The sequence below is a fragment of the Enhydra lutris genome, unplaced genomic scaffold (genome assembly GCF_002288905.1).
Source record: "Enhydra lutris kenyoni isolate GAN:26980312 unplaced genomic scaffold, ASM228890v2 scaffoldscaffold1, whole genome shotgun sequence".
NCBI lineage: Eukaryota > Metazoa > Chordata > Mammalia > Carnivora > Mustelidae > Enhydra > Enhydra lutris.
In genome coordinates, this window is record NW_019154085.1 from 55,072,721 (window position 1) to 55,089,663 (window position 16,943).

Genomic DNA, 16,943 nt, shown 5'->3' on the forward strand with positions numbered 1-16,943 from the left:
TCTCGTTTAGGGAACTGGTAGTAAGGGATGAATCTTTCTAAGCTCGAGTATTCAACTCCGAGGAGATGTTGAAGCCTAGGCCTGAAAGACAAGTGTCAGCCAAGCTCTGAAGGAGAGAGTCTTAGGCAAAACTCTTAAGATAGATGACTGTCCAGGCCCTGAAGGACTGCCAAGAAGATGAATGTTGTCAGGGTATGAAGGAGAGGAATTGCATGATATGAAGGGGAGGAGGGAGAAAGAGTCATTCTGCCTTGTAGGCAGAGTAAGGATCTTTCTTTCTTCCTTCCTTCTTCCCTCCCTCCTTCCTCTCCTTCTTTCCCTCCACCCTTTCTTTTCCTTCCTTTCTTCCTTCCTTCCTTTTTTTTTTTTTAAGTTTTATTTATTATTTGACACAGAGAGAGAGGGAACACAAGCAGGAGGAGTGGAAGAGGGAGAAGCAGGCTCCCCACTGAGCAGGGAGCCCGACGTGGGGCTTGATCCCAGGACCCTGAGATCAGGACCTGAGCAGAAGGCAGATGCTTAACGACTGAGCCACCCAGGCGCCCCTCTTTCTTTCTTTCTTTTTCTTTTTCTTTCTTCTTCTCCCACCGCCTCTACTGAATGTAACAGGAGGTTATTGAGTAAGGTTAAGCAATGGGACGACATGATTTAATTCAATTTTTACAGATGTCAAACGGGTTGAATATAAAAGAAATTGCCAAATGATGACAAAGAAAATTCCAGCACACAGTGTAATGTACCAAAAGGGGAAGAAACCACACTAAAGAGGTTGGACAGAGTACAAACCTAAGAAATTAAAGCAAGAAAGCAGAGAACCTGGATGAAAGCCATTTCAAACCCATTCTAGGAGTGGGGCTTACTTTGAAGAGGATGGCAAGACATGAGGTTATTTACCATAGAATGGGTTTAGAAGTGATTAGTCAAGCCTTGACCTAGAGCTCTTCCCCAGTCATGCATACGGTTAATCTGTTTTATTGTTTTCTCATTTATTTTTATTTATAAATATTCCTGGCATTATTTCATTTTCTTTAAGAATTTTCTTTTTCTTCATAAAAGAGGTTCTCAGGCTTGATCATCAGTAAGTCTGCTGTCTTAGGCCATTTTTGTTCAGTTCTCCCTAGAAAGTGAATTGTACAAATCGATCACTCTCCGCCTAGGAAATTTCCTGATGACAAGGACTTAGTAGAGCCATTCTCCCTGACAGTACAGGGAAGAATTCTGGAAGAGTATGGAAGAGAGAAAATGTAAAAAATTCGACTGACAAACCAGTACATGTGACTTGTTTGTATGTAACATAATGTAGTATAAAATTGTCATTTTTATAGGTCAAAATAGAATAGCAACTATTTCTGGTGGTTCAACCTGGTGTTTTTTTCTAGGTAACCCATTAGAAAGAATACCCTGGATTTATACGCTGTTCAAAAAATGTGTCTGTAAAATAAATTTACATTTTTCTTTTTTAATTCTAACTCCTGAGTGAGAAAAAAAGAAATTCTCACCATAGTAATTTTTTTTTCCTGTCCTGACAGACTCTCAGCAAGAGCATTACTGAACTTTAACCACCAGAGGGAACTAAAAAACTACCTTTTGCCTCCTCTGTGAGGTTAACTTATAATTGCGTTCCCATGAAAATTTCTGAAACGCTCTTAAAACAGCCTTCCGCTGATGTCTGAGCTATAATATATTAAAATGCAGAAAATATTTTTTAAATTATTTTTTAAAATTCTATTTGTTGCTTTCCTTACACAAATCATAAAGAAGATATCATTTCCTGCCTTCTGAAATAACCAGTAAGGAGCATTATTAATATATTTTTTTAAAAGATATTTTCCAGACATTTCAGACTAAGATTAACTTGACCATTATTTTGAACAGACAGTTTTGAAAAGTCCCAAGAAAATAAACTCTACAACTTTTTGTTATTTGCTCCACATTTTCCTTCTTTCAACTAATTTAGGAATTTAAATCCAGTGCAAGGTCTTTTGTTTCCTTTTCTTTTTTTTTTTTTTATAAGAACATATCAGATCTTTTTGAACCAAAAATACTTAATGAATGAGAGAACCTCACTAATAATGTGTCTTTGTATTGAATTAGATGCTTAGCAACTAGCCTATAGCCCAATGTTTAGTAATTCTGTGATAAACTGAGGGGAACTCCACCTCCTAAACTGGAAAGTGAAATAATTCAAAATGGGTGATTTAAAATTTATATACTGACTGATTTTTTTTTCAAAAAGATTGAAATGGTTTACAATAAAAGCATAAATATAATTCCTTGAAAATAAATGAAGAATCAATTTTTAAAACCATTCATAATGAGATAAAGAGTAACAACTCCTTAGGAGTTCATAAATCATTTCTGTGTGAAGAAAAGTAGTTTCTCCAGAAATTTCTGGTAGGGAAGAAGGGAAACAAATCTTCAGAGAAAGCGAAGGGTGGCAGAAAGCAAGGGAAAGAAAAATTTCCCCCTCTATCTAATGCTTTTCTATGCTTGGCAGACGGGACTGTACAAAATAAATACAAAGAAATCAGTTAAACCAGGGGTTCCCATACACTGCTTTGGGCAATGTTAGTTGTGCTGCCAGAAATAGGATCCCGGGCCAAATATACTTGGCAGACGCTCACGCTGCATTCCCTCTTACAGCAGAGAGCTAAACATTAACGTACTGAAAGTTCTGTGAGATTCTGGAGCAGTACAACCTGTTCAGCTGTATTGAAACCAGGTTTCTAAACCCGTGGGAAGAGAGAATGTTTTCTGGGTAATCCACAAATACAGAAGTTTATGTTTATCTCTGTTAAAATCCAGAGAACAATTGGAGCACATTTCCTTTCTTTAATCTCCAGGATTATCCTACGTTCATGCATTTCAATTAAATCTCTTCTCTGAAGTTAATTCCTTTTGTGCATCCTGACGGCTCCATTTACTACTGGTGGATAGTCTCTTCCCATATTTGTCACTACATTGTGAATAGAGCTTTCTCTGAAGATTTCTGATGGAAATTCTGTCCTTCTAGATTTGTTTCACATGCCAGCCACCCAAGAAGTAACCAATCTAGTACTTTTTTTTTAAAGATTTTATTTTATTTATTTAAGAGAGAGCAGGGTGGGGGGAGTGAGCTGGCAGAGGGGGGCAGAGGGAGAGGAAGAAGCAGACTTTCCACTGAGCATGAGCCTTTTGCTGCAGGCCTTGGAATTGAGCTGATGTGGGTCTGGATCCAAGGACCCTGGGATTATGACCTGAGCCCAAGGCAGATGCTTAACCAACTAAACCACCCAGGGACCCCCAACCTGGTACTATTTTTATGTCTGTCAGAGTTCCTATCCAATGGAAGTAGAGTAAACTTGTATCTCAAACCCAGATGAAGGTCCACAGAAGGTTCGGATTCCCAAGGGAGACTCTAGCCACCATGTTGTCTCCCTGTGCTACAGGGTAAATTGTTTTTCCTAGGACACGGTTCTACTAAGGGTCTAAATCTTTAGTCATCCATCTTTATGTGAAAGACTGCAGTTCCAACCCTCTGGCTTACCCATGTTTTTTCTCCTCTCCTTAATAATGTTGGTCCCTTGCCTACCAGTATTTGCAGTTTTCCCACTTTCTAAAGGGTTTTGTTTTACTTCATTTTCTGCATTTTCTGGTCCCTGAAGATGCCCCTGATTTTCTTGCAAGCTAAACTATGCATGTAAAAGGGAGGGCAACCCCAAGAGCACCCTGTCATGAAGGCTTTCAACTCTGATCTACACAGCTATATCATACAACACCCGCAGAAGAGGACGGGGCACAAATAGTGTCCTTGCCAACATAGACTTCGCCACCTCCCAGCTCAGAAGGCTTTCCTGAGTGTAGACTTGACTCTACACTGCTCTTCCAGAAATCTAAGAAGTCTAAATTGCACCGTTAACTCACCATCTTGTTAGCCTTGCCCAAGATGTCAAAGGGAACAAGGGAATCAACATTTTTCTGCATTAAATGGTGACTTATAGAAAGCTGCCTCCATATTTGACCCTGCAAATCCATTAAAAACCTGGGGGCCTGCCAGATAGTGCCTTTAAGGTTGGCTCTGTATTAGCTTTCATGACTTTCCTATAATGAATTGTGGCTTGCCTGAGTCATTAGGAAGATTCTGACAGGGAATCAGTTGGAATCTGCTATTCTTTGGACTCAATTTATCTATGATTCAGTGCCTAAGCAGTGAAATTGCTTAAAGGGGTCAGCCAGGGAACAGAGCCCATAACTGTTGGTTTGATTAAATTGCAAGTCTGTGCATTGACTTTTAATGTATGCATCAGAAAAACTTGAGACAAGAAAATAACTACTTTTCATGCTACCTTTTGCTCATTCCCTATTCAGCATTCCAGGCAAGGGTTAATTAAAAGCTTCTGTTTGTTGGCTCTGAGGCTGAATCATAGGTTTAAATTGACAGATTGAAGCTGTACTTTAGCAAGATTACATTATGTCTCTGTTAGAGATAGCAACCAATAAAATCGTATAGTGCTAAGCAATGCTAAGCTATCAACTTAACTATCTTTTAACCTTATTATAGTTTTATCGTCTGTGCTTTCTGAATGGCTTGTTCTACATTAAAATATTTTTTTTCTTAATGCATATTTTATATTTTGTTCCCTAGCTTATTAATGTGGCCTTGGGCAAATGCATTTCCATTGAAAACACCACAGCCACTTTGGAAGACTGTGATGCGAGCAGCAAGGTACCGGCTGGGCTGGGTTTTCTCTCTCATCACAGACACAGTTGATAGATGGTCCAAGTGTCCCTGATAAGTGCAGAGTGTGGTACATTTACTGCTCACTTGAGAAATTCATTTTTGCTGTACAAACAATAATTAATTTATAAATTGCTGCATGATCATAAGGTTGGTGATAAGGTAGCCCACCACTCAATGTAAAGATAGTGACTAAGGGAGTAAAATTATGCATACCAAAGTCAACCCACCAGGGACCCAGTTCTTGTTCCATCACTTTCAAGTGCGTTAACTTTGCAAATCCTTTAACTTTTAGGTAAACAGCAGTTATAACAGAGCCAACCCCTAAATCAGGTTTGCGGATCAAATTATGTCATACAGATGAAGCATATAGACCAGTACTTAACCGTCAGTGCTCCATAGACATTTATTGTTCTAATAATAAAGACAAAAAATGTGAAAAATAAAAATTACATCTAAAGGTAAAATAATAAAGGAAATAAAGGCAGAGAATATTTTCAAATAATCTAAGGGAGCCATTTTGTTGATTCAGTTCTCCTACATATTGAGAGTAATGCAAATTACATAATCCATGATCCATGGTGGAAACCCTTCAACAATCTCTGACAAACTCAGAAAACAATGGTTAGGGGAGGAAGGAGGGCCAGGGACACCCAGAGCAGGGACTCTGCAGAGCTGGAGGTGAGCTCTGAGTGATGGTACTTCCCTCTTCAGTGTATGTGCCCCACCCATTCTCATTCTGTGCAGATATTATTGGTTTGGATGCCAAAATGAACTCATAGAAACATCAACTCATGAGTAGAACTCAGCTTCCTAAAATTGTAGATCACTCTTTGGTAAAGAAATTCTTTTGTGGTGAGAATCTAGGTTTCCCCGGGCTTACCTGTTTGCTTTGACTTAGAGATATTGCTTCTATTTCTGACCACATCTCCTCTCTACCTCTTAATTTAAAACGGAAAAGACATTTTTGTCCTCTCTGTTGTTACAATTCAGCTACGGACTGTAAACTTGAGGCTGAGGAAGCTCTTTCTTAATTAGGAAAGAGAGGAGGTAGAAGGAAGAGAAACATGTCAGAAATCATTTGAAAGATATAACTCATATTAACAATTCAAAGAGGAAATAAAATCATAAATTGCAAAATAAAACCATAAGTAGTCCAAATTATATGAAAGTAAGGTATTATTTAATTCAGTCCTTCAAGACGCATTCTTCTTGTGATTTTCTGTACCTGATTAACCAGGATTTTATCTGAAGACCCAAGTTGTGGTCTGGATAACCACTGAGGCTCTCAAGGGGATACTGGGAGGCAAAAGTATGAATACGTAGCCCCTGCTTTCCACAAATCCCCATCTGCCTTCTTGTCTTGTTCCTCGTTTTTAGCTTGTAGTTTGTCTTAATAACAAAAAGTAAAGAGACTTGGAGGAAGTTAATTTATTTTGGCAGAATTAATGAAGTTTAATACCAAGCCAGTTTATAGCATTCATCCAAAAAAGCTCTAAAGGAATAAAGCCCGAGGATTGAACCACCAAGCCTTAACCTTCACTTTACCTAGAAAGTCCCCTTAGCTATTAACTTTTCAACCATTTGAGATGTCCCTTTTAAAGGTAATGTCTAGCTTCTCTTAGTACCCACATAACTTCCTTTTATTATGACATAAGACCATGCTTCTCAATTTTTAATGTGCATACAAATCACCTGGAAATTTGTTGCAATATAGATTTCTGATTCAATAGGTTCATGGTGGGGCTGAGATTCAGCAGTTCCAGCCAGCTCCCAGGTGATGCTTTTGCTGGTCCAGAGACTACCCTTTGAGTGGTGAGGTCTAACCCAATGACATACCTGATGATCTAAGTTAAATCTCAATTACATCACAAATGATTCTCTACACAAAGGCATTTAGATAGATTTTTACCAGCAGTCTACTTTTTTTATGTTCACATTGGTGAGAAACAACAAATTTCCCGCAGACCCACAGACTTAGAATAAACTGACCAGGCAGACGATACTAGGGTGTAAGTAACTGGAAAAATTACTTATAAAAACTGAAAACATGGTTCCATTACCTGAATCAGTATTTATTTTAGACATTGGCAACTCCCCAAAACTGGACTTGTCCCAAGAGTAGTTCTTATGAACCACGGGATGCTAACAGAGCAGAACCTGATGATTCTTTCTGCTATCAGCAAAGAAAGATTTTTAACCTTTCTTAAAATAGGAACATTTTTTTAGTCTTAAGAAAGATTTTTAGCCTTTCCTACAAAACCTCCAGGAATCTGGTAATCTGGATAGTCTTAAACAAAGAAGCATAATAATTTCCCCCGAAGCAACTTGGGACTGTGACTTGGATCTCCTTATGGCCCTAATGGCTACACATGGTTTGAATGTCCCACTACTTCAAGCACCAGGCTTGTCTAGGATTCAGACCACCTGAAATAACCTCCATTTGCAGATACACACTAACTGTACTAAATAATTATTATTATTGCAGCTAATGTTTATTGAGGGCTTATAGTAACTTCACAGTCATTACCTCAACTCTCTGAGATACTCCCTATTGCTATCCAACTTAAAAATAATAAAAATGAAATTAAATATGGTAATAATATACCCATGCTGTCAGAATTGAAAGTGACAATACTGGGATTTGGGTACAAAACATTTGACCCAAGTGCCTATATCCTTAATCACCACTAACCAAAATGTTTGGCAGAGCCCCTACCTGTATCTGCTGCCTAAAGTGACCTTCTCCTTGTTCATTTCCCGACAGCTTCAACAATTCAATTACACCTGGCTAAGACTTATTAAACATGGAGAGTGGTGCTTAGCTCCTGTCCCTGAAACTGGGGCCCTGAGGCTGCACCCTTGTGATAACAGAAACAAAGGGCTAAGATGGCTGCATAAATCAACATCAGTCTTCCAACCAGAGCTGGTAAGCAAAATACGGGTACCTCTTCTTTATCGCAAATCCAACTTCCGGTTAAATGGGACTTAAAACTCTCATTGTCTGCGTCCTCAGTGGGAAGCTTTCAATGTGTTTATGGCAAAAGAGGGAGTGTAAAAAGTTCATACAGAGAGATAAACAGATATTTTTGCAAATTGTCAAGTCCTTTTTTTCTTTTACAAAATTTATTTCAAATCTGTTATTTTTTAAACATAAGTCACCCGTTGCTTTGGTTATATTGCTATCAGCATCTTTGTTTCTATAAGTCATTCGCTTCAGTCAACTAACAATGCCAAAAATCCTGCTTATGGGCTAGAACTGGTTCTCACTGGTTATCAGAGAAGCCTGAAGGAAAGTATATAGGGAAAGCAAGAAGCAGTGTACTTCCTACAAGCTTTGCACTTTAGAATGACTCTGCTTTTCAGTGTTCTAACTCCTTTCCATAAAGGGAGACTTTTTCTCACCCCCCACCCCCTCATTCCCAGAGACTTGGGCCTCAACAGGTGTTGGAGGCAGCTCCCACCTGCTTGTCATAGGAGCTGACAGTGTGCCGCGTGCACTTCCCAACATCACATTCAGTGACATCACCCTGAAAGCTTGAAACCAGCCATGGTGGGAGAAATTACACAACCCTATGCTACTAATCCAGGGATGGTTTTCCAGAGGTCCAGTTATTAATACTTACCAGACCACCCCTGCTCTATCCAAAATGATAAATGTTAAAGTTGTGATCGGTTTCCCCAATTCTATTTTAACAAGATAAAAAGTGATAAGTTTTGGTGTAAGATCTTGAGGTGACAAAAATAATTTCAGGTCAACCTTCTTAAATTTTCTATTATCTCACTGCAAGTGACCACCAAATCCATAAAATACACTGGGTTTACGAAGACCATCATTTTGCTCAGGATTGTCGCCACAGTAAGCACTTTGGTTCCTCCTTGAAGTGCCTCCATTTTTTTTGATGTCACAATCAGTGACTACTCCATGGCATTTTTCTTCCTACTTGGGGTCAATATCATATTACCCAGTCTTTCTCCCTTTCAATCCCCTTCTCCCTTTCAATCTTTCATTTTTTTTTTCTTTTTAGTGATAATGACTACTATTGAGTTATTTAGAAAAATTAGGAATTAGTAGTGTACCAGTTACTAATTTTATGTTGCATAATGTTGGAAAAATCCATAAACATCTATCAAATATTACCTTCTGCTTCTTTAACCTTATGCCAAAGAAAGCTGGAGGTTGGGCCAGGGGTGAGAAAGGATGAGAATGAGAACACGTTTTTAATCTCCGGAAATGAATCTGTTACCAGAAGAAAATTCAAGCTAGTTAATAAATATGTAGGAGCCAGCAGCCCTTAAATCACATAGGTCTTATTTATAAACTGGGTTGGCCCCACTGAGAACTTAAGCCCTCATTAGCTGATTTTCATATAGGCTTAATTTTGGTCCCTCTAAATGGCAAGCCAATTAGTAAGACAGTAATTTAATTAAGATGGCAATAATTCAATGTTTCCCGATGCTGTTTGTGCTTATGAATTTGTAGCATGTCACACAGCTGTCTTCTTCTGCCTTAAGTTCCCCTTTCCATGCTGCTAGATGTCATGGAGATTAATATCTTGATAATAGTCTTCCCTATATTTTCAGTATTTTGGTAATTTTCATACTAAACCTCCTGAGTCTTCCATATCTTGTTAAGTCTTTAAAAAATAAATGGAGAAAAAGACTGAATAACAGGAACATGTCTCTCCCTTTAGCATTAGGAATTGAGAGCTTCTTAGAAGGAAATAGGGTAACAGTGAGTTTGATCCTGAATACCAATGAATTGTTAAAATTATACATTTCTAATCTACATTTGAAAGATATTCTCTAGGCCAGATCACTCCAAGTGTTGTGGATTATAGACCCCTAAGAGGAAATTCTTTCATAGGTAGTTCCTATGTACTGTGACATGGAATGACCCTCCACCACTTGTCCCTTCATCAAGTATCTTTAGATTGGGGACAAGTTATTCAATTACCTCTTTACAATCCACTGGCAAAATGTTGTAGATAATCCAGGATGATTTTGCTCAAGGCCAACTCCTTTACAAAACCTTGAGCATACTCAAACATCATATTTCCAAAGTCCTACAAGGATAACAATGGTTTTGTAGGAATATCTTTAAAATACACTATTAGGAAGTTACCCCTATTTGTTATATTTTTTTAAAACATTTCAAAATAATATACATATAATTAAGATTATCTTTGTCATAGTCATGGAAAAAATGAGAGGATTAATAGGTTAAAAAAAGTATAAAGTCATGAGCAAGTTCTAAGTTGGTTATCTATTATTTCTAGGATATTCAATAAATATTAACAAATAATAGAACTCTGAAATACCTTTGATTTTTTTCTAATTACAACTGGATTTTCTGGACATCAGGCATTACATACTATCAGATATTATTGTGGATAGCTTATAAATAAATACACAATTTCTGGCACTTTGTATTCTAAGTTTGCTTTCAAAGGTATGAACTTAATTAAGAAATTAACTGACTCGCTTTTTGTGATGGTTGTTTTTTCATGACCACCATCAGTTAGAGAGCCATCATCCATCAAATATAGCAAATGCCATATGGAATTATTTCCTTTAAATAATACAGTTACCAGACCCATCATCAGAAAATAAATCTTTTGCTTCCTCCCTAAGGAAGTCATAAAAGTCTTAAAAGCCCTGTAGCTTGAAGAAGTGAGAAGTTAGTTTGAGATGGAGACATATTTAATACAGTCCAAAGACTATATTCATGCTGTTCATTTAGTTCAGAAGAATTCCTAATGAATCAAAAATATAATTTTTTTATTAGTTTTCGTTTCTTTATATTTCAGTTGTCAAATTCATTGTGTGGCTCATTCCCAGATCCCCTTTCTTTCCAGGTGAATCACATTGTTTTTGGGAACTATCATCAGTTGTTATGCTTAGAAGGAAATGTTTCTCAGAAGACCCTGAAAGTTGCTGCTTGTGACCCAGAGAAGCAATACCAAAAGTGGAAATTTGAAAAATATTATGAAGACTAAAGAACAACGAATATTTTTTATCTAGTAAACCCATTAGACACTGTGAAAATGACAGCGGACATAGGGACTGTATTTCTCCATGGTAGTTTACATTTTCAAAATTAATGGCATTTGAATAGGAGATTTAAAAACCCGCAATATTTGAGAAACCAAAAGTGAGCTCAGGGAAACAACCTAACATTGAACTGGAGTCTGTCTTCAGCTCTAGGTGGCCTTTTGAATTGCATGCTTCCTGCCCCGTGCTGGATGGACCTCAGCCTGCAAACTTCCCCATGCAATCAAACAGGTAACAGGAAATACAGGAAATGAAGCCAAAAGTACTTGAGGAAATACAATGATATTCATGATGACTGAGTTGGATAATAACCAGCTCTTTTGGCCCATAAGTAGGTATAATCAATGAGAACCTATTCTTTTATTTGCTTTTTTAAATTTTTAATTAAAAAAAAAAAAGTTACTTGAGTTCCTATGTCAAAAAGAACTCAGAAACACACAGCTGTCATCTTGGTGAAGTCCCTCCCAGCGACACGCCTGCGCACCTAACAGTTTGAATGAATATCAGTTATCATACTACTCAATGGTAGGACTTTGATCTAGATGACTACATAATGGTTTTTGTTTTTTGTTTTTTGTTTCCCAATCTGAGTCAGTGGGAAAAAACTTTAAGTGAGGAAGTCAAATGTTTATTCAGTTCCAGATATGGACATTGTTTCAATTCATTTTGTGCTTTTAAAGCTACACTTTTAAGAAACGGTCATACTAGTAACTTCCAAGACTTAGGTGGACATTTAAAAAAGAAAAAAGAAAAAAAAAGCAAGGAGAAAGAAGCTAGGCCATAAGGCACTGTAGTCACCAAAAGGCACCAAAAATACACTAATTGCACTGTAATGTAAGACCAAATAAAAGGAGCTGAAACGAATAAAGCAGCGACAGAGCACTAAGAATTACTAAAGATTTATACAAAATAAGACTTTAGATTTAACAGCATTCACAAGGATGAAATATGCTAAAAGTAAGCTCTAAAAGATTTCAAAGTAGGAATAAAATGAAGTAAACATAATGAAAGGGGAAGAGAATGAGGTAAGAAACCCTCTGGAAGAGAGTTAAGAAAAAGCGGACCTAGTCTTGCCAGAAAAGAAAAGGAATCTGGCACCTCTGTGGGGTGGGGCTGGGAGATAAGGCCGTAGGTGTGGGTCTAATGATAACATTGATAAATCTGAGGAAACAATATTTCATCAATCCACATTGAATTCCTAACCTTACATATGCCAGTATTTAGGCATACCAAAAGAGAGTCTAGAAATCCTAACATCCTTTATATTCATTTTTGGTAAGAAAACTGATGCCCAGAAAACATATTACATAAGAGTCCCACACCAGTTAGAGATGAGGATTAGAATTTGGATCCCTAGAGACAGGGCTCAGTTCACTGCCCCAGGCCGCTGGCCTAAACAAATCTGTTCCACAGCATTCTTAAGAAAGAGAGACATAAACGTTTTTGCTGGGGTTGGGTGTCTGGAGGAAAACCGTGCTATATGCTTGTTAATATAAAAATGAAGCTTTGTTCAACTGAGCTGGTGGTTCAACTGGGCATCTTTAGTTCTGACTTCCTATTTAAAATTTAACTTTATCTCCCAATTAATTGCACAAAAGCAGAGCTATAGCTATGACTCAGAAGGGGAAAGAGTTCTGCCTATTTGCATCATATTTAAGATGTTTTATTTAGATAATTGACATTGCAGATGAGATAAGAGAATGACTAGAAAATGAGATAATTCTTTTCAAAACAGAGCCATATGGGGGATAAAACACAAGTCAGTTGCCAAAGGACTAACTGAATTGCTGACCAAACTGAATGTGCTGAGTGCCTCATACAATTCTTTGTATAACTGCAAAAATGTTGAAAGGTTTTTTTGCCCCCTGTCTGAAGACGCTTTTTATTCAAAAACAGTTTCCACAAAACACATCAAGTCTGTTCAGAAAAAGACAAATTATGGTTCAGAAACACTTACCTCAGGGCATAGCAATGAAAGAAATTAAAATGTTTTCACAAAAAAAACTGCTACAGTCTGTTGTTCAGAGCGTGCTCTTCCTGACTTCACCTTGACTTAATACAAAGCTATATGGTTGTCAATATAGCAAAGGATTGTTTCCATATATGACATGTTTGTTCTTGGAAAAAATTTTTAAAAAGAGCTTTTCCATGTATTTGCTCAACTACTCTAAGATGCAAGGAACTAATCACTAATTGGAAATCTTATAGACCTAAACGTCAGAGTATTGACTAATTGTGAAATCTCCTACCAACACTATTTTAAGCATTACCCTCAATATTTTGTTTTCAGAAGACTAAAATAAAAGCGTAAATGCTACTAGGCCTCTGGTACTTCTAGTGAGAAACCCCTGAGTGGGACACATTAGGGTCCTATTCAACCCTAAATTATTTTTCTTTTTCTTTTTTTTTTTTAATTTATTTGACACAGAGAGAGAGATCACAAGTAGGCAGAGTGGCAGGCAGAGGGAGAGAGAAGCAGGCTCTCTGCTTAGTGGGGAGCCCAGTGTGGGGCTCGATCCCAGGACGCTGAGATCATGACCTGAGCCGAAGGCAGAGGCTTAACCCACTGAGCCACCCAGGTGCCCCAACCCTAAATTCTTTAGTAGGAGGCTGTGTTATGGGAGACATCAGAGTTTTCCGTGGGTTGGCTTAAATCATTGCCTTTTCTTAGAGAAGTGTCTATACGTTTTGTTACTTTAAACACAAGCATAGTTTTGGTATTTTACAGGACTTATTTGATCAAAACCTAACTTACCAGACCATCTGAGTGCTTCTGAACTTTTTGGTTTGTACCATTCCTTTCTCTTTTTCAGCAGTTACCCAGAGCTTCTCCCTGAAGGATGACACAGCTGTTGTTGGTACAACCATGTTTTATCACCAGCATCAAATTTGCTCAATTCTGCTTGCTGACATTCAATCAGCTGTCATTCACAGGGCCAAAAACCACCATATGCCACAATCACAATGTATTGTTAGTGTCTCCACAACTAATTTGGAAATATTCTTTTAAATAGGGAAACACCTTGCTTATAGTATTGCCTTAGGTATTGTAGAGGGGCAAAGATATCAGTTATAGTGTATAGGAATTCAAATTCTCCAGTCAACCCTAAATTTATGAATGGCTTAGGATGATTTTTCAAGGGATTCTCATGCAAAGAGAGTGGGGTTGAAGCTGGCCAGATAGTACCATCTTTATTTGTTTTAACAACTTTAACTTCCATGTTCAAACACAGAAAAGAAATTATGCCTCAGATGAGAGTCCCAATATCTTTGGTATAAACAAGGAATTTACAGGGAATAAAGGGAAACCAGATGAGAACTTATTATCTTTGCGTACCTGTCATGTGCTAGGCACCAATTGTTCCCCATCTCACTGTTGTGCACAACTCAGAGAGTTAGGTCTTACTCTTCTCATTATGCAGACTGAGAGGTATTTTATCTAAGAGCATCCCACTAGTAAGAGATTAAAATCTAGTTTCCATTCTACCTGACTGGAAAAAAAAAAAAGAAGGAGGAGGAGGAGGAGGAAGAGGAGGGGGAAGGGGAGAGGGAAAGGGAGGAGGAGGAGGAGAAGTAGAAGAAAAGAGTCTCATGCTCCTATGACTTGTTTTTTCCTCTAAGTGGGGGAGTCAACTCAGGTGGGCTCCGTTAAAATCCCTTTATTGTGAAGTCTTAGGTCTCCCTTGGTTGTGATATAGAGGCTGCACCTTTTCTGTTAATCACCTGAAATGTGGGCTTAAGTTTAGCTATCCCCACATGGTTTACAGTGGTCTATCTCCTTGACTTCATGCGGGATATATTCTTTTCCATTTCCTATAATAAATATGAGAAGGAGAAGCAGACATAGAGAAATTGCTTCCCCTTAAATAATACTGCCAACTCTTTCTTTCCCCAACCCATTAATCAAAGCCGACAGATTGCCCAATTTGAACAGAGGTGGGAAGTAAACATTGAAGAGTCCTTTAATTTAAAATACACACCAAAACCTGTAACTTTTACTTCATTGTGTAGATTGTCACCATAGTGCTTTTACAACTTTTGTGTAGGTTGTTTAAAAGTTGCTATGAGCCACCAGCCTTGAAATGAGAAAAGGAACACTAACCAAAGCTAATGTACAAAATATTTATTTTTGGCAAACAACCATTCTGTGGACAAGTTTGCGTAAGCTATGTAAAGTATTAAATACTGCTGATGAGGTTTAATGGATGGTATTTCAGGTAGGTGTTGGAACCTTAAAGAAAGGGGAAAAATTCCCATCACGATAAGCAGATTCAATGCCTCTGTTTTCAACCTAATGGGTCAACTAGTAGTTACCATTCCAATTAGGGTCTCTTTGCAACTTTATGTGAATCATTGTTTTGCAAAAACACAGGAAAGTTCTCATTTTTCGGCAAAGAGAACAACTTCTAATATGGTGAGTTTCTAATGATGACAGTTGCCATTAAATTAATAACAGATAATATCTTTGAAAACAGAGGCTTTCTATTTTATTATTGATTGATTGGTATTTACCAGGTCAAGGATTTCAGTTATAAATATCTATGTAAAATAAAACCTTTATATTAGATATAAAAACCAATTTTTTGAGGGACTAGATTATCATTACTTGACCAAAATGTATCTATCTTTGTAAATATATATGTATATATACATACATATATATTCATATAGAAAAGTATGTGTATATATTCATATATGTGTGTATATATAATTATATATATGAATCTCTACATTTTATGCTTTGAAGTGGGAGAAAAAAAGACCAAGACTTCCTGCTTACAAATATAAAGAAAACTATGAAATGTTTTTGGATAATTTTAATTCTTTTAAGTGCACAATTTTGTCTGCATCTGGCCTTCTGTACAAAAGTATCTCCAGTGGACTTTGATCTGGGTATCACTTTCCATACTTGAAGGGAGTAACCAAACTCTAAATTATCAAGATGCTTATACATTTCGGATTATGCACATCTTAATTCTCCTCCTTCAAACAACTGCCCAAACATTGCTAGTTTTATACATATTAGCTATTAAAGGTGACAGAAAAATAAGAGAAGGCAAAGGTCAGATTAGTGAATTTCTTATTGATTACCTAAAAACTTCTGTTAATGGGAGAACAAGATTGAAACAATGGAATATAAAGGAATTTGGAGTTAAGTTGAACATTTTGAAGTACCCAATTTCCTGCCTCTACTAACTGATGTTATCATAAAGAAGGAATCAAATATGTAATTTTAAGTCACTAACTAAAGATTCAGATTATTTTCCAAATTCATTTCCAAAACTCTCCCACACTAGCAGTTGATTACGAGGCATTGTCCTTTGATTTTGTAGTTTGCCATGTATCTGTTGGGTGATTTCTGCTGTTGATTACTACCTGTATCATTGTGTTTATGTTGATTGTGTGGCTGACTCACTTCGTGTTCCTCATGAGCTGTATGCACATTTTGGTATTCATATTTATTATGTTACTCTCTGATATTTTAATATTAGCAAATGTTTGCTACAACTTTTGACATTACTTTTTATAGCCCTCTTGTTTTTATAGAGCAATGAAAGTTAAGCCTTTAAAAGTAGTTGCCTTTCTCATATGGTCAAACATATTTCTTTTTTATAATACTCTGGTGCTTCATCTTTTTCCATAATTCTCTATTATTACTTATTTTAAGTGTTTTTCCTATCACTTTGAAAAACTTAAATGTCCGTTCTTCATTTGAAAATGTGCCAAAAGTACTAGCCCGTGTAAATAGGCAGAAACAGTTACTATAAAAGTGTCAGCATTTTTTAAATGTATTACCTTGATGGCTAGAGAGATACATATGTGTTTTTCAGGTTGTTGGAGTTAAGGTGTATCTAACAAGAGCTCAGTTCCTATAAAAATAATACAAATTTTTCAGGAACATTAGGTATCTACCAGATACATTAGGTATCTGCCAGAAGTTTTTGTGTTTCTTTTTTTTTTTTCTTTTTACAATTGTGTACACAATCATTTTAAGACCTTTTTGAAATAAATAATGCTTTTTGGATTTAAATAAAGTGTTCTCTTGATTTCTAAAGCATCATTTCTTAATGGTCTTTAATAGCTGCTGATATGCAAGCATTCTTCCTAAATTTTAAAGGACAGCAAAAGAAAATAAATACTTCACACCAAAAACAAGGACACACTCTGTTAC

At 36.9% G+C, this 16,943-nt stretch overlaps 1 protein-coding gene across 1 annotated transcript in view; it reads left to right on the forward strand.

The window, feature by feature from the left end:
- The window catches only part of LOC111145652 (polypeptide N-acetylgalactosaminyltransferase 5), a 41,738-nt gene extending 30,731 nt beyond the window's left edge, over positions 1–11,007 (forward strand). The window contains exons 8-10 of the mRNA XM_022500724.1: positions 4,625–4,705; positions 7,485–7,646; positions 10,576–11,007. Coding sequence (XP_022356432.1) covers positions 4,625–4,705; positions 7,485–7,646; positions 10,576–10,716 — 384 coding nt within the window. The 3' untranslated portion in view covers positions 10,717–11,007. The remainder of the gene's footprint in view (positions 1–4,624; positions 4,706–7,484; positions 7,647–10,575) is intronic.
- Positions 11,008–16,943: the final 5,936 nt, after the last annotated feature.